We start from the raw sequence: 23,470 nt of genomic DNA, 5'->3' as shown, positions 1-23,470 counted from the left end.
CTCTATAAAGAAAGCTTCACTCATTAAGTTTATTTTTCAAAAACCTAAAGCCTCCAGATGGTTCCTAGACCAGATAAGCCCTGAAACCCAAAGTTACCAGTCTCTCCAAGTACATCAATCAGCAGCATTCCCTTACCCCATAATGTCAACATCTATTTTCAATATGAAGAAATTAGAATGATCATTGCCCAAATATCCCTAAAGATTGGGAGAAGGATCAAAGAAGAAGGAGATGATAAGATTTAACAAATGAATATGACTGCTGAATTATTATATTGATACTTCTTTTTAGTCTCCAGTGTCTTAGAGTAGCTAGAAGGAAATACCTGAAATTGTTGAACTGTAATCATATACTGAAATGTGTTCTATAACAACTTGTTAAAACGTATTTTGAAATTTATCACTTTTATATAAAAGGTGCTAAAAAAAAAAAAGAACAGGTGTATGATTAAGGCTTTTTAAAAATACAGAAAAGGATTTTTTTTGTCTGTTTTTATGGTCACCATACTGAGAATGAATGAAAAAGTAAAAGCTAGATATGCACATAATTAATAAAATATAATCTCCACATAAATATAGCGCGTATGTACTGATTTATTTTCCTTCTGCACACACAAAAATACACACTTTTTTCCAAATAATTTTTTAAATGTCATTCTTTCTCATCATTATAAACATTTTTATACTACAGCTGCTATTTTCCACAAACACAAAGTAAGAGTTTCTTTCTATTCCCTAGGATATTAAACCAACCAAGAGTTATCACTGCAGCAACTATGGTCATTGACCTCACGAAAATGCCAATTAGCTGTAAAGCTTCAACTCCAGTCTAAAATTAAGAGTTTACAGATACAAGAAGTTATGAAGCTAAGAAAAAGAAAGCAGTTTGGTAATTAGAAGATCTGTTTAACAATGAAAATTATTACTGACTGGCTAACACTGAAGGCTGTGTCTTTTATGTGAGTCTGTATTTAAATAAAAACTTTATCCATGCAGACTCTCATTAATTTTAAATTTTCTGACAAAATGAAGTACAGCTTAGAAAGAATGCACGACATAACGGATAAGGCTTAAAACTTTAGAGCAGTTTTCCACAATTCTAAAAATCTACTTGTGAATTCTTAATTCCATTAATTGAGTTAAGGATCATCATTAATAAATATTTTTATTGTGAACTAAATGTTGTTTCCCTGTCTACTGCTTTCAGAAAATACACATCCCATCTCAGGCATAAGAAGGCAAAAATTCACATACCTCTGTCAAGTACTCAGGGGAGCCAGAAACTGGGTAGGCTTTTGTAACAAATTTTGCCACAGAAGGCATGTTGATAAAACCTTTCCAGATGAAGTTCAATCGAGCCAGGAAAGTAGACTCAACTTCAACAGTTCCAGGCATCTCAGGACTAAAAAATCCACATTAAAAAATTAGTAGCTAAAGATATGCTTGGGAATAAAATCCATGTTCTAATTAATCATCAGTTACTTCTATTTTAGCATGACAACAAGGCTAAAATGTGTAAAGGTCATTTAAAAATTTACATTTTCACTTTACAAATTATAGTCACATCTGCATAGTCACATTTTACATAGTCATTCTTCTTAGCTTAGTTGAATTAAGGTCCAGAGAACTGCAAGCAATTTTTTTTTTTTCCAGCACTAGGACATTTATTTAGGATGCTCATTTCTGTAGAGTAACCTTTACGATCGCGCTAGGGGAGGAGGCTCTGTTTCACATTTTCTTCATGAAGTCTTTGTCATGGCAGAATTACCTATATTCAAATGGGCACAGAGCACCTTTCTAGAAAATACTATATATATTTTTTCTTTGTTGGCTCTTCAGCCCAATTTCCACATATTTAGTACACACTTGAAGATCCCACAAGTCTGGAGAGACACCTGCATGTGGTCCTTGTATATTATCAATTGGCAGCTGGGAGAGCCTCTCTCCTGAACAGATGCTCCCTCTGCCCCAGCTGGTCCAGCTGGCCCCAAGACAGTGAGACCTTTTTTTATCAAGTATAGGTTTTGGACTCTCTTTCTTTTTTTTTTTTTTTTTTTTTCAGGTGCAGCTTCATTCAGTGTTCCAACATAGTTACATTACACTTAGGTATTATTGTGCTGTCCATTTTTGAGTTTTTGTATCTAGTCCTGTTGCACAGTCTGTATCCCTTCAGCTCCAATTACCCATTATCTTACCCTGTTTCTAACTCCTGCTGGTCTCTGTTACCAATGATATATTCCAAGCTGATTCTCAAATGTCGGTTCACATCAGTGGGACCTTACAGTATTTGTCCTTTAGTTTTGGGCTAGACTCACTCAGCATAATGTTCTCTAGGTCCATCCATGTTATTACATGCTGCATAATATTCCATCGTAGGTATACGCCACAGTTTGTTTAGCCACTCATCTGTTGATGAACATTTTGGCTGTTTCCATCTCTTTGCAATTGTAGATACTGCTGCTATAAACACTGGTGTGCAAATGTCCGTCTGTGTCTTTGCCCTTAAGTCCCTTGAGTAGATACCTAGCAGTGGTATTGCTGGGTCGTAATCCATTCTGCCATTCTATGTCTTTTGATTGGGAAATTCAGTCCATTAACTTTTAGTATTATTACTGTTTGGATAATATTTTCCTCTACCATTTTGGCTTTTGTATTATATATATCATATCTGATTTTCCTTCTTTCTACACTTTACTCCATACCTCTCTCTTCTGTTTTTTCGTATCTGACTCTAGTGCTCCCTTTAGTATTTCTTGCAGAGCTGGTCTCTTGGTCACAAATTCTCTCAGTGACTTTTTGTCTATAAATGTTTTAATTTCTCCTTCATTTTTGAAGGACAATTTTGCTGGATATAGGAGTCTTGGTTGGCAGTTTTTCTCTTTTAGTAATTTAAATATCATCCCACTGTCTTCTAGCTTCCATGGTTTCTGCTGAGAAATCTACACATAGTCTTATTGGGTTTCCCTTGTATGTGACAGATTGTTTTTCTCTTGCTGCTTTCAAGATCCTCTCTTTCTCTTTGACCTCTGACATCCTAACTAGTAAGTGTCTTGGAGAACGCCTATTTGGGTCTATTCTCTTTGGGGTGCGCTGCACTTCTTGGATCTGTAAATTTAGGTCTTTCATAAGAGTTGGGAAATTTTCAGTGATAATTTCTTCCATAGTTTTTCTCCTCCTTTTCCCTTCTCTTCTCCTTCTGGGACACCCACAACACATATATTTGTGCGCTTCATATTGTCATTCAGTTCCCTGATCCCCTGCTCAAGTTTTTCCATTCTTTTCCCTATAGTTTCTGTTTCTTTTTGGAATTCAGATGTTCCATCCTCCAGTTCACTAATTGTAGCTTCTGTCTCTTTAGATCTACCATTGTAGGTATCCATTGTTTTTTCCATTTTTTCTTCTTTGTCCTTCACTCCCATAAGTTCTGTGATTTGTTTTTTCAGATTTTCTATTTCTTCTTTTTGTTCAGCCCATGTCTTCTTCATGTCCTCCCTCAATTTATTGATTTGGTTTTTGAAGAATTTTTCCATTTCTGTTCGTATATTCAGCATTAGTTGTCTCAGCTCCTGTATCTCATTTGAACTATTGGTTTGTTCCTTTGACTGGGCCATATCTTCAATTTTCCAAGCGTCATCCATTATTTTCTGCTGGTGTCTGGGCATTTGATCAGATTTCCCTGGGTGTGGGACCCAGCTGGTTGAAAGCTTTTTCTGTGAAATCTCTGGGCTCTGTTTTTCTTTTCCTGCCCAGTAGATGGCACTCGTGGCGCTCGTCTGTCTGCACGGCAGTCGGCCCGGGAAACCGCGCGTGGAGGTGGGGGTCGCTGGCCCCCGCGGCTTGGGAGAGTGCCGGTCCTAATTGCCCAGCTGGCCCGAAACACCAAGCGTGACGGGAGGGCCCCGCTATCCAACGTTCCCAGTCAGACCGGGGAGCCACGTGTGTGGAGGGGACCCCAGTCGCCAGCCGACCTGGCCGGGAAAACGCGCGCCCCTCGGGTAGCTCACCGCAGCAGATTCTCCCTGCCCGTTCAGCTGTTCCAGAATGGGGTACGCTGTCTTTTTGGTCTCTGTCGTGACTCCGGGAGCTGTTTCGTATTGTTTCTGTTTCTTTAGTTGCTTTTCTGGAGGAGGAACTAAGACCCGCGCGTCTTACTAAGCCGCCATCTTCTCCCAGTTCCTCGCAAGCAATTTTTATCTAATAAAATAATGCCTGCCTCTTGGAATCAACATAATTAAAAAAGAGTTTTTAAAGAGATATCTCCACTCAATTCTCTAAATTAACTTACAGAGTCTTATTCTTTTATCCCAATTATAGAGAACAGGAAAGTATGGCTATTTCCTCAAAATAAAAGTTACAAAGAAATACATTACTTTTCTGATTTTGAAGAGCTCCAAGTAAAATTTGACAGAACTCGGTAAAGACTATAAAATCATTACTAAGAGAAAATTACCGTGGAGCAGGAGAAAATGTTGACTTTGGAGACTCTTGTTTCTCTTCTTCAAAGAATTCAGAACCCAAAATATTTGAGGTTGAAGATAATGCATCTGCTATACTCTCTGCTTCATTGTCTGAATGTTTACGAGTTACTCCAACAACTACTTTAACTTTTTTTGGAGAAAGATCATCTACAGGTGGTGCCATTCGACCTAAACACAGAAGACACCAAAATAAAACATTTTGTGAACTGCAATTTCTGTATCTTGATCTACTTTCACTTTGTAAAGGTATTTAATTTCCTTGATTCAATTTTTCTTGGGGAAATTTTAAACTATCATTTTTTTCTTAATGATTTAACATCTATACTGAAGAATTAACAGGGAGGCTCTTCTCGGGAAGATGGCAAAGTAGGGAGTTGCAGTGCTCACTATTCATACAAAAACAGCCGATGAATGGGCAAGAAAGTGTCTGAAATAACAATTCTGGAGTTTTGGAAAACAGGAGAGCACTGTTTACAATATCCAGGGAAGAGCAGAACGAAGAAGCTGAGGCACTGTGGTAAAAAAAAAACTGAGTAAATCACTCCGTGGTTGCTACTGGAAGTCATGCCCCAAACTCAAGGCTAACCGCCTTGGATCTGGATCCTGGCTGGCTGCTGTGGACAGAAAGGGATGTGGAAACATTCTTCCTGAAGAATAGAGGGGTGCAGTGGCATAGTAAAATACTGATCAAGGCTTTGATTGGCAAATATGGATTGCCAGGTCCTGACTTTGAATCAGCGGCCTGTCCCAGACAGGGATGACCTCAGCCACTGTTTCAACCCCACCCTTAACAGGGGCAAAGGCAGTGATGGATTCAAAGATGGAGGTTCTCCTAACAGCTGCAGGGAAAAGTCTGCTGAACAGCAGCCTCTGCTGGACAGGCCAGGAAAGCACAGCTTCAGGGGGTCATCAAAAAGGTTTTTTGCATCTTTCCTAACTCTGTCTCCAGGGCTCCTTTTGACCCCTCCGCGGGTCCCTGGCCTCATTCTGACTGAGAAATACTGACTTGGCAAAGTGATCTCTATCAGTGAAACTCCTCCCAGAATCTTCCCTCCAGGCAAAAGCACCTAGAGGCAATGAAATGAGACTAAAAAACACAAAACAAAACAATAGAGACAAAACAAAATCAACCAGAACAAACCAAGATTCCCAGAGAAGTAAATGAGGAAAGGAAGCTTTCCCTTGGGGATGAAACAACTGCGCATATAGTACTATCTTAAAAATTGTACCACATAACACAGCAATTATAAAGGTCTCAAATAAGTTGAACAAAGAGTCAAAGTAGAGCTGTAACACAAAGCAAATCAACAATAAAATCCCAGGGAAGAGAGAGATCAACTGACCTTCCGAGTAAAGTCATAAAGATAGTTAGATGCCTAGACAACTGCAAAAATGTCAAGCCACACTAAGAAACAGGAAGTTATGGTCCAATTAAAGGAACAAATTGAAACTTCAGAGGAGACACGGATTTGGAACAACGAATCAAAGATGTTAAAAAAAAATCTCCTAAATCAACTCAAGGTGATGAATGAAAATATGGCTGAAGAGATAAAGGATATTAAAAAACACTGGATGAACAAAAAGAATAATTAGAAAGTATTAAAAAGAAACAAGAAAAATCATGGAGGTGAAAGGCAAAATAGTAGACGTTAAAAATACACTAGAGGCATACAACAGCAGATCTGAACAAGCAGAAGAAAGAACCAATGAACTAGAAGACAGATGACTGAAATAATACAGAAGGGAGAACAGGTAGAGAAAAGAACGGAAAAATTGAGCAGTGTCTCAGGGATTTGAGTAAAAGCATGAAGTGCACAAATGTACATGTCACAGACATCCAAGAAGGGAAAAAGGGCAGAAGGAATACTTCAGGAAATAATGGCCAAAAATTTTCCAACTCTTATGAAAGATATAATTATACATATTCAAGAAGCGTAATGTACCTGAAACAAGAAGCGCAATGTACCCAAATCAGAATAAATCCTTATAGACCTACTCCAAGATACACATTAATCAGAATGTCAAAGGCTGAAGATGAAGTGAGAATTCTGAAAGCAGCAAGAGAAAAGCAATTCATCATACACAAGACAACTGTAATAAGATTAAGTTTTGATTTCTCATCAAAAACCATGGAGGCCAGAGGGCAGTGATATATTTATGGTACTAAATGAAAAAATTGCTGGATGAAAACTCTGTCTTTCTAATATGAGGGAGAGTTAAAGTATTCACAGGTAAACAGAAAAACAGAGAGAGCTTATCAACAAGAGATGAACCATACATGAACTACTGAAGAGCATTCAGCAGGCTGAAAGGAAAGACAGGAGGAGAGAGAGGCTGAGAAGAAAAGTACAGAAATGAAGACTATCAGTAAGGTTAACTAAAACAGTAAATAGAGAGAACAAAATAAGATATGACAAATAAAAACCAAAGGATAAATGGCTGAGGAACTACCTCTACAGTAATAACATTGAGTGTTAATGGAATAAACTCCCTAATAAAGAGACACAGATTGACAGACTGGATAAAAAAGTATAATCCATCTACAAGCTGTCTACAAGAGACTCTCGTTAGACCCAAGGCCAAAAACAGGTTGAAAGGGAAAGGCTGGAAAAAGATATTCCACACAAACAATAACCAATAGAGAGCTGGGGCAGCTATTCTAATATTGGACAAAAGGAACTTTAAATCTAAAACTGTTAAAAGAAACAAAGAAAGAACTATATTTTAATAAAAGGAGTAATCCATCAAAAAAGAGTAACAACCATAAATATTTATGCCACAAACCAGAGTGCCCCAAAATACATGATGCAAACACTGGCAAAACTGAAGGGAGAAATAAACAGCTCTACATTAATAGTTGGAGACTTCAATACACCACTCACATTTAACGGATAGAACATCTAGACAGAAAGAGAGAGGATCAAAAAGCAAATAGAGAAGTTGAATAATACGACAAATGAACTGGGCATATACAGAACACTACACTCCAAACCAGCAGGATATAATTTCTTCTTAAGTGCTCAAGAATCATTCTCTAGGACAGACCATATATTGGGTCACACACCAAGTCTCAATAAATTTTAATACTGAAATTATGCAAAACACTTCCTCTGACCACAATGGAATGAAGATGAAAATCAATAAAAGATGGAGATCAATAAAATCCACAAATATAAGGAGGTTAAACAACTACTCTTAAACAATCAGGAGGTCAAATAAGAAATTGGAAGGGAAATCAGTAAATATCTGCAGATGAATGAAAACAAGAACACAACATACCAAAACTTATGGGATACAGGGTGGGCCATAGTGGCTCAGCAGGCAGAGTTCTCGCCTGCCATGCTGGAGAACTGAGTTCAATTCCCGGTGCCTGACCATGCAAAAAAAACCTTACAGGATACAGCAAAGGCAGTGGTGTGAGGAAAATGTATAGACCTAAAAGTAATTGCACACCTGGAAGTATTAGAAAAAGAACAGCAAACAAAACACAGAGCCAGCAGAAGGAAAGAAATAACAAAGATTAGAGTAGAAGCAAATCAAATTGAGAAAAAAACAGAATCAATAAAACCAAAAGTTGGTTCTTTGAGAGAATCAATAAAATTGGCAAACCCTTAGCTAGACTGACTAAGAAAAAATAGAGAAGATGCAAATAAAACAAAAAATGAAAGGAGGAACATTATTACAGAAGCCCACAGAAACAATGGGGATAAGAGGATACCATGAACAACTGTATGCCAACAAATTAGACAATCTACATGAAATGTACAAATTCCTAGAAATACATGAACAACCAATACTGATTCTAGAAGAAACAGCAAACTTCAACAGACCAATTACAAGAGATTGAATCAGTCATCAAAAACTTCCTGACATACAGAGTAAGGTTAAAGAATGAGGAACAGTTGCTTAATGTGTGCAGAATGTTTACTTAGGTTTAATCATTTTAAAAGTTTGAAAATGATCTGATAAGAAGGTAGCACATTACTGTAAGAATAATTAACAATGCTGAATGATGTGTGAATATGGTGGAAAGGGGAAGTTCAGAGTAATATATACCACCAGAAGGAAAGCTGGAGTCTAAAACATGGGAATGTATAACAAAGAATCTTGTGGTGGACAATGTCCATGATTAACTGTACAAATATTAAAAAATTCTTTCATGAACTAGAACAAATGCATGACACTATTACAAAGAGTTAATAACAGGAGTATATGGGAAAAATGTACTTTTTGCAAACTATGGTTACAGTTAGCAGTATATATTTTATAATACTTTTCTAAAAAAGTATTTATAAAGTATATATTTTATAACACTTTCTAAAATTTTATAATTTTAGAAAGAGTATATAATACTCTTTCATCACCAGCAATAAATGGACTATATCAATACTATGGGTCAATAATGGGGGGAGGAAGGGGAATGGCAGGATTTGGGTTTCTTTTTTTTATTTTTATTTTTCTGAAGTAATGAAAGTGTTCTAAAACTGATTATGGGTTGTATGCACAACTATGTGATGATATTGTGAGCCAACGATCGTATATTTAAGATAGTTTGTATAGTGTATGAATATATCAATAAAACAGCATAAAAACAAAAGCAGAAAACATCCCAACAAAGAGAGTCCAGGACTAGATGGTGTCACAGATGAGTTCTATCAATCATTCCAAGAATTATTATCAATTCTGCTCAGACTCTTCCAAAAACTGAAGAGGAGGGAACACAACTTAACTCATTCTACAAAGCCAACTTCCTACCCTTATATCAAGCCAGATAGATATTACAAGAAAAGACAATTATAGACGATCTTGCTAACAAAATATAGATGCAAAAATCCTCAACAAAATACTTGCAAATTGAATCCAACAGAACATTAAAGAATTATACATCATGACCAAGTGGGTTTTATTCTAGGTATGCAAGAGTGGTTCAACTCAAATCAATTAACATAATATACATTAACAAATCAAAGGGGTAAAATCACATGTGATTGACTGATGCTGGCTAAAGAGGCATTTGACAAAGGCAAGCATCCTTTCTTGATAAAAATCTTTTGAAAAATAGATAAAGCACATGATAAAGTGCATATATGAAAAACTCACAACTAACATTTTCCATAATGATGAGAGACTGAAAGCATTCCCTCTAAGCTCTGGAACAAGACAAGAATGCCCACTGTCACCACTGCTGTTCAACATGTTGCTAAAAGTTCTAGCTAGAGAAATTAGGCAAGAAAAAGATAGAAGGCAACCAAATTGCAAAGGAAGAAGTAAAACTTAAACTATTTGCAGATGACATGAAATATATATAGAAAATCCCAAACTATACAAAAAAAAATCTACTAGAGCTAATAAACATGTTCAGCAAAGTGGGGGCTACAAGACCAATACACAAAAATCAGTAGTGTTTTTGTATACTAGCAGTGAACAATCTGAGCAGGAAATTGAGAAAAAAAATTCCAATTACAACAGCAACTAAAAAGAATGAAATGTCTAGGAAGAAATTAACCAAGGATGTAAAGGATTTGTACATAGAAAACTGCAAAACATTGCTAAAAGTGATTAAAGAAAACCTAAATAAGTGAAAGGACATTCTGTATTCACAGACTGGAAGATTACATATTGTTAACATAGCAATTCTACCCAAATGCATTAAAGATCCAATGCAATCCCAATCAAAATTTCAACATTGTATTTTGCAGAAACCGAAGTCAATTTTCAAATTTCTTTCAAAGGATAAGAGGCCCCAAACAGAAAAAAAAAAAAAACATTTTGAAAAAGAATGAAGTTGGAGGACTCACACTTGCTGACATTAAAGCATATTCCAAAGTTAGAGTGGTCAAAACAGCATGGTACCTGACATAAAGACACACACACACACTGACCAGAGGAATTGAATTGTGAGTTCAGAAGTAGACCCTCACATGAATGTCCAATTGATATTCAACAAGACTACCAAATCCACTCAACTGGGACTAAACAGTCTCTCTTCAATAAATGGTGCTGGTAGAACTGGATATCCATATGCACAAGAATGAAAGAAGACCCCTATCTCAAACCATACACAAAAATTATCTCAAAATGGGTCAAAGACCTAAATATAAAAACCAGGATCATAAAACTCCTAGAAGAAAATGTAGGCAAACATCTTCAAGATCTTGTGGCAGGCAATGATTTCTTAGACTTTACATCCAAAGCAACAAAAGAAAAAAACAGATAATATGATCTCCTAAAAATTAAAAAAAATTTGGTTTAAAGCACTTTTCAAACAAAGTGAAAAGGCAATCTACTCAATGGGAGAAAATATTTGGAAACCACATATCTGACAAAGGTTTAATATATTACAGTATATAAAGAAATCCTACAATTCAACAATCAAAAGATACAATCTAATTAAAAAATGGGCAAGACTTGAATAGACATTTTTACGAAGTGAAAATAAAAATGGCTAAAAAGCACGTGAAAAGATGCTCAAAATCACTAGCGATTAGGGAACTAAAAATCAAAGCTACAATGAGAGACCAATTTGCACCTATTACAATGGTCACTATCTAAAACCAGAAAACTACAACTTTGGAAAGGATGTGGAGAAACAGGAACACTCATTTACAGCTGATGGGAATGTAAAATGGAGCAGCTTCTGTGGAAGATGGTCTGGTGGTTCCTCAGAAAGCAAAATATGTAATTGCCATATGATACAGCAATTCCGCTACTAGATACACACACAGAAGAACCGAAAGCAGGGACTTGAACAGACATTTGCACACTGATGTACACAGCGACATTATTCACAATTGCCAAAAGATGGAAGCACTCCAAATGTTCCTTAACAGATGAATAGAAAAACAAAACGTGGTATATACATATGTTGAAATATTATTCAGCTGTAAGAAGGAATGAAGTCCTGATGCACACAACCACAAGGATGAACCAGACACAGGTGACCGCATGGATGAGTCAGATGCAAAAGGACAAATATGGTATGTCTTCACTGATATGAACTAATTATAATAAGCAAATTCATACAGTTAAAATGTAGCAGAGAGGTCATCAACAGATAGAATGGAGGTAGAAAAAAGAGAGCTGATGCTTTATTTGGGCAGAATTTCTATTTAGGTTGATTGTAAATGTTTGGAAATGGATAATGATGTTATTGTAAACATAACAACAGTGCTGAATTATGTTGGTGAATGTGGTTGTAGAAGTTTTGGGTTGTGAACTTTACTAGAAGGAAAGTTAGAAAATAAAACATGGGACTGTATAACAGTGAACCCTGTTGTGGACAATGGACTGTGGTTAATAGTGCAAATATAAGAATGCTCTTTGAATTATAACAAAGGTATGACACTATTACAAGGTGTTAATAACAGAGTGGCATGAGGGAAAAATACACCTAATGTTAACAATGGACTATAGTAAACAATAACATTTCAATATTCTTTCATTAATTGTAGCAAAGGTATCATACTTATGCAAAGTGTCAACAATACAAGGGTATTTGGGAACTGTACATTTGTCACATGACTCGTCTGTAAACATACAACCTCTCAAGAAATATATAAATATTTTAAAAAAGCATTATGCTAAGTGAAAGAAACCAGACACAAAGTATCACATATAGCATGACTACATTTGTATAAAATGCAAATATAAATAAATTTATGAAGACAGAATTAGATGAGTGATTATGTAGGGCTAAGGAAGGTTAGAGGGATTGAGAGCTGACTGCTAAAGGATATGCAGTTTTTCATTTTGGAGTAATAGAAATGTTCTAAAATTGATTGTGGTGATGAATGCACAATTTTGTGATTATACTAAAAGTCACTATACACTTTGGATAGACCTTTTTGTAGGTGAATATACCACAATAAAATTGTCTTAAAAAAAAAAAGAATCAACAGAGAATTTACCAGTATCCTCCCAATCCCCTCATCTTCTTTTAAATACAGGGATGAAAAATTATCTGGAATGAAGAATTACTGATTGTACATGTAGATTGGAATGATTTCTAATTGTTTTGTTAATTCTTTTTTTAATTAATAAAAAAAAAAACAATTATCTGGAATGGAATACATGGCACTCTATGTAGGGTTCTACCCATAATATACATAATATCGCTTTTTCAAATCCTTTCACTATTGTTTTCTCCTAAAAGCAAAACAAATTCATGAATAAATATAGAATTGGTGGTAAAATTCTTTTTACTAAGGTAAAACATTTAGGAAAAGATGTTCAACAACTCACAAAGCTGAAATGGAAACTCAATAATTTAAAACCCAAAAAATGTTTCCTGATACCTAGACAAATTTTTCCTTTTAACTAAACTTTGCCAATGTCCGATAATATTGAGAAATAACATGAAAAACTACTGAGTAAAACAAACTTACATACTATTCTGTGTCATAAACAGCAGCAGTTTATAACTACACAAGTGCAACACAGTACTACTTATTTACACTGGTTAGTAAAACAGGGAAAATTTAGAAAATTTTAGGTTTTAGGCTATAGTATCAAGGAAAAAATCACACACTGAAAATAGGTCAAGTCTGGTAGAATTCAACAAATGTTCTTGTATACAAACAATAAATTTACTGAAATATTACCACGAAAACGATTAAAATGAAAAGAAATAAATATAGTTAATATTTTTCCCAGACAAAACAACTAAATGGGTGTGCTTTAAAAACTAGAGCATCACAGACATTATAACACTATAGATGATTTTCTTTAGGAATAATTGTTGACCTTCAATATACTATATTGTGTCTCTGGCACTGTGGGATCAACAATGCCATCCTGATTCAAAGGGGGAAAAGAAGTGTAACAAATAAGGTATCAGTGGCTGAGAGCTCAGATAGAGTCGTGAGACTATGCTGGAGGTCACTTTTATGCAAACTTCAGCTAGAAGCTACCTATCATAGCTTGCCAAACCCCAACCAAAACCATCCCTATCAATCTTAAAGAACACCTAGGTTGTTATATAAGGTTCTACAAAGGTTTCATGCACTAGGGTAACCTTCCAGAAACCTACAACCTCCACATGGGTCCCTGAACCCTGAAATGCAGAGCAGCCAGCCGCTCCAGAACATCAACTAGTTCCATCCCCCTATCCCATATTATCAACAGCACCTTTCAACATGAAAAAGGTAAAATGGGTACAGTTCAGATTTCCCTAAAGAGTGGGAGAAAGATCAAAGGTGAAGATGGAGTTATAAGAGAAGTTTAACAAATGAGTACAATTGCTGAATCATTATATAGTTATTTCTTTTAGTCTCCACTTCTTAGAGCAGCTAGAAATAAAAACCTAAAATTGTGGAACTGTAACCCATAAAACTCCGAAATGTGTTCTACAACTAATTGTTGCAATGTACTTTGAAATTTATTGCTTTTTGTATATACGCTATTTTTCACAAAAAAGAAAAAAAAGTTGATTGTGATGATAAATTTAAAGAAAAAAAGTTGATTGTGATGATAAATTTATGGAAAATAAAATTTAAAAAGAAAAAACAAACACTATACTATGCCCTCCAAATCTTCACTGTTACACAGATTTTAAAATATGTGAGCCCACTTAATTTTGAGAAAATATCATCACATTGTATTACAGATAATACATTTCATCTATTCTCTACTACAATGATGAAGAGCAGCATATCAACCAACATGAAGGATTTTCAAACCACTGAACAAGGTATGCCTCATCTCTTCAGCATATTAAAGTTAAAAAAAAAAAACAAAGAGCCACATCTCTTTGAGTTAAAAAAACAACTGATTTTCTATCCTTAACAATAAATTGAACATAAATTGAAACTTCCTTGACATGACATATTTCTTACAACTTCCCCATTTCTTATGCACTAAATCCAGTCAATCCCTAATACACATCAACGCTACCTAATTTGTATATCTCAAAGTCTCTACTTATTTTCAACTCTACTGCTTCTACTCTAATTAAAGCTATCATCACCTTTCACTTGGACTAGAAGATATCCTGTCTCATCTCCCTTCTGTACTCCTGTAACTTAAACAATCACCTTCCTGTCTTTCCCACTAAACTAGCTTCTGTTAAAGCCTCAGTAATACCTGATTTTTTCACTCTGTATACCTTGAACCCAACAAAGTGCCCAGCAAACTGAATCAATGACTAAGGAATAGCAGAGAAAAGATAAATACTGGTTTGTCTTACCTTATATATGATAAAATATAAATGCTAGTATATTCCCTTCACCTAGTAAATGTCAGTACCATCAAAACTGCCCACAATTTCTGATGTCCATTCTAATAGTTAAATTCTATTCACCAGATCCTGATAAGGGTTGACAAGTTCAAATCTTATGTAAGAAAATTAATTTTAAAAAATACCTTAAAGTATCAATCATAACTCAATCCTAAAAACCAATCATACAAAAAAATGCTACTGCTCAAGGGAAGAGGGTGGGTCCTTACCACCGATATTGGAAAAACAAAAACATATTTAAAGCATAAATACTGGTATACCAATATTGTATTAATATTTGTATTGGTAGACCAGTATTAAAATGAAGACAACATTTTAGGAAGAAAAATTTCCCATTACCTATGCAAATTTTGCAGTTAAGATCAAAAAGATGCTGCCTGTGTTGACTAGTGGTATCTTTAGACAGGGAGTCAATCTCCTCTTTTTGTTTTTCAGATTCTTCTATCTTCTCCAATGACTTATTGGCTGTAGGTTCCTAACAAAAGTGAGGGTGAAAATTATTTTTTACCTGATAAAATTTTTCTTCAATTCATAAAACCATTCTATATTTCACATTAGCATTTTTTCTCAGATGAAACTACAGGTGTCTTTATTGTTTCTCAAAAAAATAAATGCTAGGTATTATGACACAAAATAGAGCAAAAACGCAAACATTCCTTAGTCTCCAAGGCCTCAAACAAGATTTTCAAATTATTTTCCACTAATATTTAAAAATAAGAAAAGCCATACCAGCTCTCATCTACAGACTGCCTAAGAGATACATTCTAAGGAATTCACTAAGGCATTTAGAGACCCCAGTATCTACATTTAAACAGGTATCTGTGATGCAGACAGCCTGAACACTCATACAGGAAAAAAAAGATTCTAAACATTCCAAAGACCACTCAACCAATAAAACAGGCTAACTTAAAATATATACATTTTAAACTACTTTGAAAGCATTACACAAATACATTTTTTCTGAATCTTCATGATGGAAGTTTTATAAAACATGATTATTTTTATTGCCTTTACCTGAATCTCCATGGCTGCTTCCTGTTCTTTCATTGGGGCTTCACTCTCAATTTCTATCTCGCCTTTATGAGTTATTTTTGTGATGGGTCGTCTTTCCACTTCTCTCTGCTCTTTCTCAATCATCTCTATGGTCTAACAGGAAATATTTTTAAATAAATACCTCACAATTTAAAATACTTATTTCCAAATGCACAATTTTATATGATGATCAAAAGCTTAACTATAAATAAAAGAATTATCAAAGATAATTTTTAATCCTTAGTCTCTCATACAGCAAGTACATAGTGAATGTTTATATTTCCAGATACTGTTTTAAATGCTAGGGTTGTAAGAATTAGACCTCATAACCCAGAGCTTTGAAATGTTCACACAGAAGGCAACTGAAGTACACTGTAATTTGCAATGATGAAATATATTTATATTTAAAACCTACTTTCTGATTTAAGTCCTTTAACATGCCACAGAGAAATGAGATCTATATTACTCTTATATATTTTAACTTGATAGCCTAGCAACTCCCACATAGCAGAAGTTTGCTTAAACATCAAAAATAATTAGGCAGTCCCATATCAGTTGTTTTCTGACTGAGCCTGCTTAGTGTAAGTGATAATTCTCAGGTGAACACAAACTAAGCAACAGAACATAAGAATTGAGCATGTCTGGCAAGAAATAATAATAGGCAATGGAATGGGAGTAAGGAAGGTAAAGCTGTGTCTCCTAATATACCTTCCCTTAGCTAAGTGCCAATCATCCTTTAAAGAAAGAAATCAGGCAAGAGGCCTAAAGAAAATATGAGTTAGTTTCTTGCAGCCACAATTTCAAAGCAGAAGAAAGGCATGTTGGAGTATGGAGAGAAAGAAAGAAGGTAAATCTATTTTTAAATTATAAGAAGAGAAATTACATTGAATGGAGGCAAAGAAATATGTGAATTAGTATGAAATATCAAATCAAGATCTCTTGCACTTCAAACTAGACTGAGCACAGGATCTTCCTGCATATTTAGTGTCTAAGATACAAATAAATTATCAACAAAAGACATTGGTAAGATCACAGTTTTATGAAGTATAATTTCAGAGTTCAGTAACCAATATTTTCTAGAATAAAACGGAGGTTAACATTCTGAGGTTCTTTAATAAAAATACTAGATAATATGGCTAGCTCACTGTCATAATAACTTTAAGTCAGTATCAATCCTTAAAGGTACTTTAAGTTTCAAATTCCCAATAAAAAACTTAGTATTGATGACTTTCAGAATTTTTGGTTTTAAAATATTCAAGATGATGCACATATAATGTATTATTACATAACACTCCGGTGGAATCTAAGGTGTCACTCCCTAATTTAACCACACAATAGTCCTGTGAATATCAACAACATTCACACAAATCAGTTCACATCAGGTCAGATTTTATCAACAAATTGTTTTTTGAAAAACTTATTTCCCATAGCTTTTAGCATTCAAAATTGTGAATATGGAGTTGTAAATGTGTACATATTTACATTCTGACTTAATCTGGCTCTATAAACTACTGATATTTATTTATACTACTTTCAAACTGTGCTTCTTGAAAAGTTGTGATTAAGAAAAAAATTAACTATTTTTCCCATTCTTCTGATTTACAAAATATAGTAACAAAACACAAGGTAATTATGTAGCTTGCAAACTGAAGGAAATGAGAACAAGCTGCAAAGATCAGGAAATGCAAAAGACAGAATTAAGAATGAGGGTAGTGAGGCATATAACTAGGTGTGTGAACCTTATGGACAGTATGTTGAAAAAAAAGTAAGAAACCAAAAGACAAATATTATCATACCTCACTCATATGGATTATCTATAATATACAAACTTAAGAATTGAAATTGAGAGCATGGGTTATCAGGTTGGGGCCTTATTGTAAAGGTTCTTACAGCAGTTACATATATTTAGGAGTTGTAACTGATATTACTAAATTCCGAGCTACTGAGTTACTTTTATATAACCTGGCCGCTCCCTGAAACTTCAAATATTTATGTGACATTTGAGACTAAGAGTTAGAGCACTGAAGCTATGAAAGTCAGCAGTACCCCATTCAGCAACTGCTTAAAAAGTTGAAAAAGTGATCAGACTTCGTCTACAGATTTGAATGAAGCTAATCTGGAGAAGACTAAGGTAAATCAGTATACCGGGTAAAGGATTGACATGGCCCATATTTTCAAACTTCAACCTCTGTGAGAGATCAAAGGGAGAGATGTTTATTTGGTGCAAAATTTATATTTCTGATAGCACATTATTTAACTTGTACGGTCAGTTTAATTGAACACCATAATTACAAGGAATCTTGAACAGGGTGTGAGATCTTGTCGGTCTATACAAGTTAGCGTGATGCCTCGATACACCAGAGTAATTTGGGCAAAGATAAAACAAGTATCTGCAAAGTCTGCTTGGAATCTGGGGAAAAAGGAGGAAATATTCAACTTCCCCATCTGGGGAATTCCTGAAATTCTCACAAGCAGTGGGGTCAACCAATTCAATAGGCTGAGCCCTCAATCTTGGGGCTCACCCCAGTGAAGCTTATTCCTACAAAGGAGAAGTTAAGGCTACTTGTAATCATGACTAAGAGTCATCCCCAGAGATCTTCTGTTATTCAGATGTGGCTTCTCTCCCTAAGCCAGCTCAGAGGGTAAACTCACTGCCCTCCCTCCTACGTGGGACATGACTCCTAGGGGTGTAAATATCCCAGGCAAAATAGGATCTGACTCCGAGGGATGAGCCAGGACCTGGCATCATCAGAACTAGAAAGCCTTCTTGACTAAAAAAGGGAAGAGAAATGAGACAAAACAGTCTCAATGGCTGAGAAATTTCAAACAGAGTAGGAAAGTTATCCTGGAGGTTATTCTTATGCATTATAAACATATCCCTTTTTAGTTTATGGTATATTGGAGTGGCTAGAGGGAAGTACCTGAAACTGTGTTCCAGTAGCCTTAATTATTGAAAAAGACTGTATAACTGTATAGCTTTTACAATGTGACTGTGTGACTGTGAAAACCTTGTGTGTGGTGCTCCTTTTATCCAGGGTATGGACAGATAAATAAAAATAAATAAATAAATAATGGGGGAAATAAAGGGAAAAAATTGGGTAGATCAAAATACTATAGGCAATAAGAGGGAGGAATAAGGGATATGGGATGCATGATTTCTTACTTTTTTACTATTTCTTTTTCTGGAATGATGCAAATGTTCTAAAATGATAATGGTGAAGAATACACAACCATGTGATGATACTGTAAGTTACTGATTGTATAATATGGTTGGACTGTATATGTGTCAATATTTTCCAATAAAAATATTTTTAAATAATCCTTTCATTTTTAATATTTTTATTTCAATATAAAATATATTTTAATTTTATATTATATTATTTTAATATAAAAATATAAAATATAAAACATTTTATTATTTTTAATAAATATATATATTTGAAGAACAGGGGAATGAAAGATAAGTTGGCAGAAGTACAAAACAAAAGTGTGTATTCATTCCTGTGTATAACTCTTCATCTGTGACTGAAAAATATAAATTTTGATATAAACACATATTCATAGATAATCTTACATGTCTATTTTCTCTTCGTCTCCAAGCAGCTAACTCTTTAGAAGCTAGTTCTTCTGGACTCATTCTTATAAGATGATCAGGAGTTACTTCCCCTTTCAGTACTTTTTTAAACAATATCTGGAAGGAATTAAAAATAGGAAGGAAAAGGGAGATAAAGAGTTAAAAAAAAGAAAGAGCAGCTGCTATAGAGAAATTTGTCATACAGATGTAATTGTGAAACCATATTATTTATAGATGGTTAATGTTTTATGTATTACCTACTGCAGAAAATAAACACAGCCTTGTATTCTAGGGCCTTTATCATTAAGGCAACAAAACACTTCAATATAAAAATCAACACACACTGGAGAAGTATTACAGAAGTATTATCATACTTACTCCAAAATCGTACTAACTTTAACCATCATCATAATAATAGCCAATCTATAGTATAGCCAAGTACTACACAAAAGAGCTTTACTAAATGCAGTGCCTTTATTTAAATAAAAATTGTACATGTTTAAATTCTTATAGGCTTGGAGAGGATTCCAGAGCAAAGAACCAAAGGCAAGAAAGAAACCCTAAAGAAGTAAGTCTTTATTTACTTAATAAAGATGTTTCCATATTATGTAATCCAAGAAGAATCTGATATTTCTGGACCATGATGGAGATATTGTACAATGTAGATTTTTCATAGGTAGATGTTAGTACTACCAAGAAAATACATCATTTTACATACTATAGAAAATATAATTACACACATTTATAAATGTGTATCATTTAGGTGAAAACCTTGTATTACTTAAGCACATATGTAAGGGGTGTGTATCTAATTACATTGTAACTATTATCTAAAGTCATCTGTAAAAAAAAAACTGGTGGGCCTTAGTAATGGGCATACAAGAGATCAACCATGCGCTAAATTTCTTAAATGTTCACTGGCATCACTTCTGCTAATCAGCTAATCAGACCCACGTACTGATTGGTGCTCTCTCTCTTTCTCTCTCTCTCTCTCACACACACTCACATACACACACACAGTGCCAAAGAAGAAATCCTGGGAAAAGATTAGGGACTCAATCAATGTTACTTCACCACTAAGTAATATTGAGAACAAAAGTTATATCCAATTTTGTAAAAATATTTTAAAAGTTTTCTTTTTTATCTAAATATAACTTATTTTCTTAAGGAGCAGAACTCTATTTTCAGATTTGAACCATTGTATCATACTATATTGTTATGAATTTTGGCTTAAGAAAATTTTCTAAGAATACATATAAATGAACATTTTTAATATAAACGGAATTAAAGGAAAGAACAGTATGCAGAATGGGTAACTCAGGTCAGTAGAAACAGGAGTTTATTAAAATTATATTCCTAACCAAAGAGGCAATTCTACAGTCTCATCCCAAAATAAATTATATATCTTTTGTATTATAATCTCAGATCTCTGTGTATTAACGAAAACTTGAAACATAAATATCCAGAGACATGAATAAAACATACTTACATTGTTTTTTGGATCTTTCAGATTAAACATCAAACTTCTATATTTGTTCTTATATTTAGCATCCGTGTCTCGAAAAAAAGAGAAAAGCTCTTTTTCTATTTTTGTGGCAACTTTTGCGGCCTTTTCCTCTGGTACCTTCAAATTTGAATCTGTAAGTCTTAAAATTAGAACAATTTGATTATTTTTCAAACATGCAAAGAATATATTGTTCAATCTTACACGATAATAATAATATGTGTTTACCTTTTCATAAGGATATCTTTGAGAGAATGTCTGACACTCTGTCTGATCTGATCTGCAGAAGGTTTGGAAGTTGAAGCAGCAGGTGGATGTACATTAGGCACTCCCCCTTTATCAACTTTCTTCTTTTTTATCTCCTGCTTCTCATGAGCACCTTATTGTTTTTAAAAAGACATTTATCCTTTTAAATGCATAATGTAAGTGATATACAAAATTGACTGATTAAAAGTCACTATGAAGAAATAGGATCAGAATCTGTATTTCATATTAAAATATCTGACACTGAAATTCTAATTAAAATGATGATAAAAAGTAGCTTTAAAGCTATAAAATGTATATACACTTTTCCTATTTTTAAAAAATGGCTTTCAGTACTAGTTACTTTTCAGATAATTGCATTAATTAACTTTTTAAAAACTATTTAGAAGTTCTCATCTGAACCTATTAGGTGAGCAGATCATTTAGTGATCTTACTGCTAGCAACAATCTCCTCTGGTTTTAATTGTACTTAATATTAATTTGAATGTTTGCTTTTCAAATGATTTTTCATTTCATCATCTCTAATTTCTGTACATCTCCAAAATCTTAATAACATCCCACTATTCTGATCGCTATCTTCTATCATACCAATTCATTTATTCTAGAATCTACTCAATTCAACAACTCTTAAATCTATTGTTTTAACCATGTTCATGTCCTCATTTCTTCACATACCCAACTCATACTGAAGAGTCCAACACTATTACCTCTTTCTTCCATACTTAGTTCCTCTAATTCTCTCCCCTTTAAATGTGTATTGGCAAACACAACCCTAAAAGTCAACTTTCATCCTTCACCCAAATAACTACAAAAAGCTAAAGGGTACTGAAAAAATAAACAAACAAAAAAAACCACTGGTACTGACAGATTTCACTTAATTTATAACCACAAACCTCAAGTACAAACTCACCCCCAATCCTATTACATTTTCTTAGTGAATCTATTCTAGATATCTATTTCATACTTTTTCTCCTCTTTTCTCCAACCAACAATACCTCCTTTTCTAACCTCAATCTCATTTGATTTATTTCCTCATTTATTTCTCTGAGAAAACAGAAAAATGTCAGCTATCACACTTTCCATCACCAAGTCTAATGACCTACCTTCATCTGCCTTCCCCACTATCACATATAGTTTTCTCTCCTGTTACAGTGAATGAGCTGTCCCTGTTGTATGACTAACTTCTCCATGTGGTATGGATCCCAACCTTTCTTGTCTTTTCATGGATTTTATACCTCAACTATCACCTCTCTCTCCTGCATCATCCACTTCTCCCTCTCTCTACTTGATCATTCCCACCAATCTTACATACTACAACATCTTTAAAAAAAAATCACTTCACCCAATATCCACCTCTAATAACCACACCATTTGTTTCCTTAAACAGCAAAACTCCTTCAAAGAATCTATATACCTCCAGTTTCTCATCTTCCATTCTTCTATGAGAGCCATTACTTTTATTACCACTGTACCTACTAAAGCATTCTAGTCAAGGTCAAGAATTGATCTCTATTTTGCTAAATCACAGACTGAGCAATCTGTGTTCATCTTATTAGATGTACAGATAGCATGTGACACAATTGATCAGTCCCTCAATCTTGAAACTTCACCTGACTTCCAGGTCACCAAGGCCTCTTGGTTCTCCTGTTACCTCACAGGCCACCATTTAGTCTCCTTTGCTGGATTCTCCCCTTTTCCCAATCTCTAAATGTGTAAAGTAGAGCTCCCCAAGAGCTCTACTTTAGTCTCTTCACTATCAAACTACATCCATGTTTTTAAATAACATCTATGCTCTAATAATCCCAAATTAATATACCAGCCCCCAGACATCTGAAAGCTCCAGATGCATCAAAGGTTTACTCATAACATCTCTACTTGGATGTCTACTAGGCATATCAAAGTTAGAATGGCCAAAAGTACCATTTTTAATTTCCTCCCCAAATCTTCTTTTTCTCATCTTAGCAAATGGTACTAACATTTACCTATTCATCCTCTAATCCATCAGCAAATTTTCTCACCTCCACTTATAAAACATATTTGATCTAATCTCTTCTCACTACCTCTATTGTACCTCTGGTCCAAGCTACCATTATTTCTTGGGAAACTACAACAGATTCCTAATTGGTCCTTTCTCTCCTGCCCTCCTATACTACAGTCTCTAGAGAGCAACCAAAGTGATCCATTATTCCCTCATATAACCCCCTCTGAAGACTTCCCATTACATTCAGAATAAAATGCAAACTCTTTCCCATAGCCAAAAAGGTTCTACTTAATTTTCTCTGAACTCATCTCCTGCCACTCAATCCCTCAGGCATTAATTACTCCACAACAGCCTTCTTGCTCCTCACATGTTAAGTTTGTTTTTACTTCAAGGCCTCCACACT

General features: G+C 34.6%; 1 protein-coding gene across 6 annotated transcripts in view; it reads right to left on the bottom strand.

Moving 5' to 3' along the window:
- Window positions 1-23,470, bottom strand: part of PHF3 (PHD finger protein 3) — a 109,818-nt gene that overhangs the window by 9,778 nt on the left and 76,570 nt on the right. For all 6 annotated transcript variants that reach the window (XM_077162173.1, XM_077162174.1, XM_077162176.1 and 3 more), the window contains 7 exons: window positions 21,051-21,201; window positions 20,808-20,964; window positions 19,319-19,435; window positions 15,727-15,858; window positions 15,052-15,187; window positions 4,451-4,646; window positions 1,255-1,402 (listed from right to left, as the gene is read on the bottom strand). In XM_077162173.1, the coding sequence (XP_077018288.1) occupies window positions 1,255-1,402; window positions 4,451-4,646; window positions 15,052-15,187; window positions 15,727-15,858; window positions 19,319-19,435; window positions 20,808-20,964; window positions 21,051-21,201 (1,037 nt within the window). The remainder of the gene's footprint in view (window positions 1-1,254; window positions 1,403-4,450; window positions 4,647-15,051; window positions 15,188-15,726; window positions 15,859-19,318; window positions 19,436-20,807; window positions 20,965-21,050; window positions 21,202-23,470) is intronic.

This window comes from Tamandua tetradactyla, chromosome 5, assembly GCF_023851605.1.
Source record: "Tamandua tetradactyla isolate mTamTet1 chromosome 5, mTamTet1.pri, whole genome shotgun sequence".
NCBI classification, from domain to species: Eukaryota; Metazoa; Chordata; class Mammalia; order Pilosa; family Myrmecophagidae; genus Tamandua; species Tamandua tetradactyla.
The sequence above is the reverse complement of the archived record's forward strand: the minus strand, read 5'-3'. Positions and strand labels throughout refer to the sequence as shown.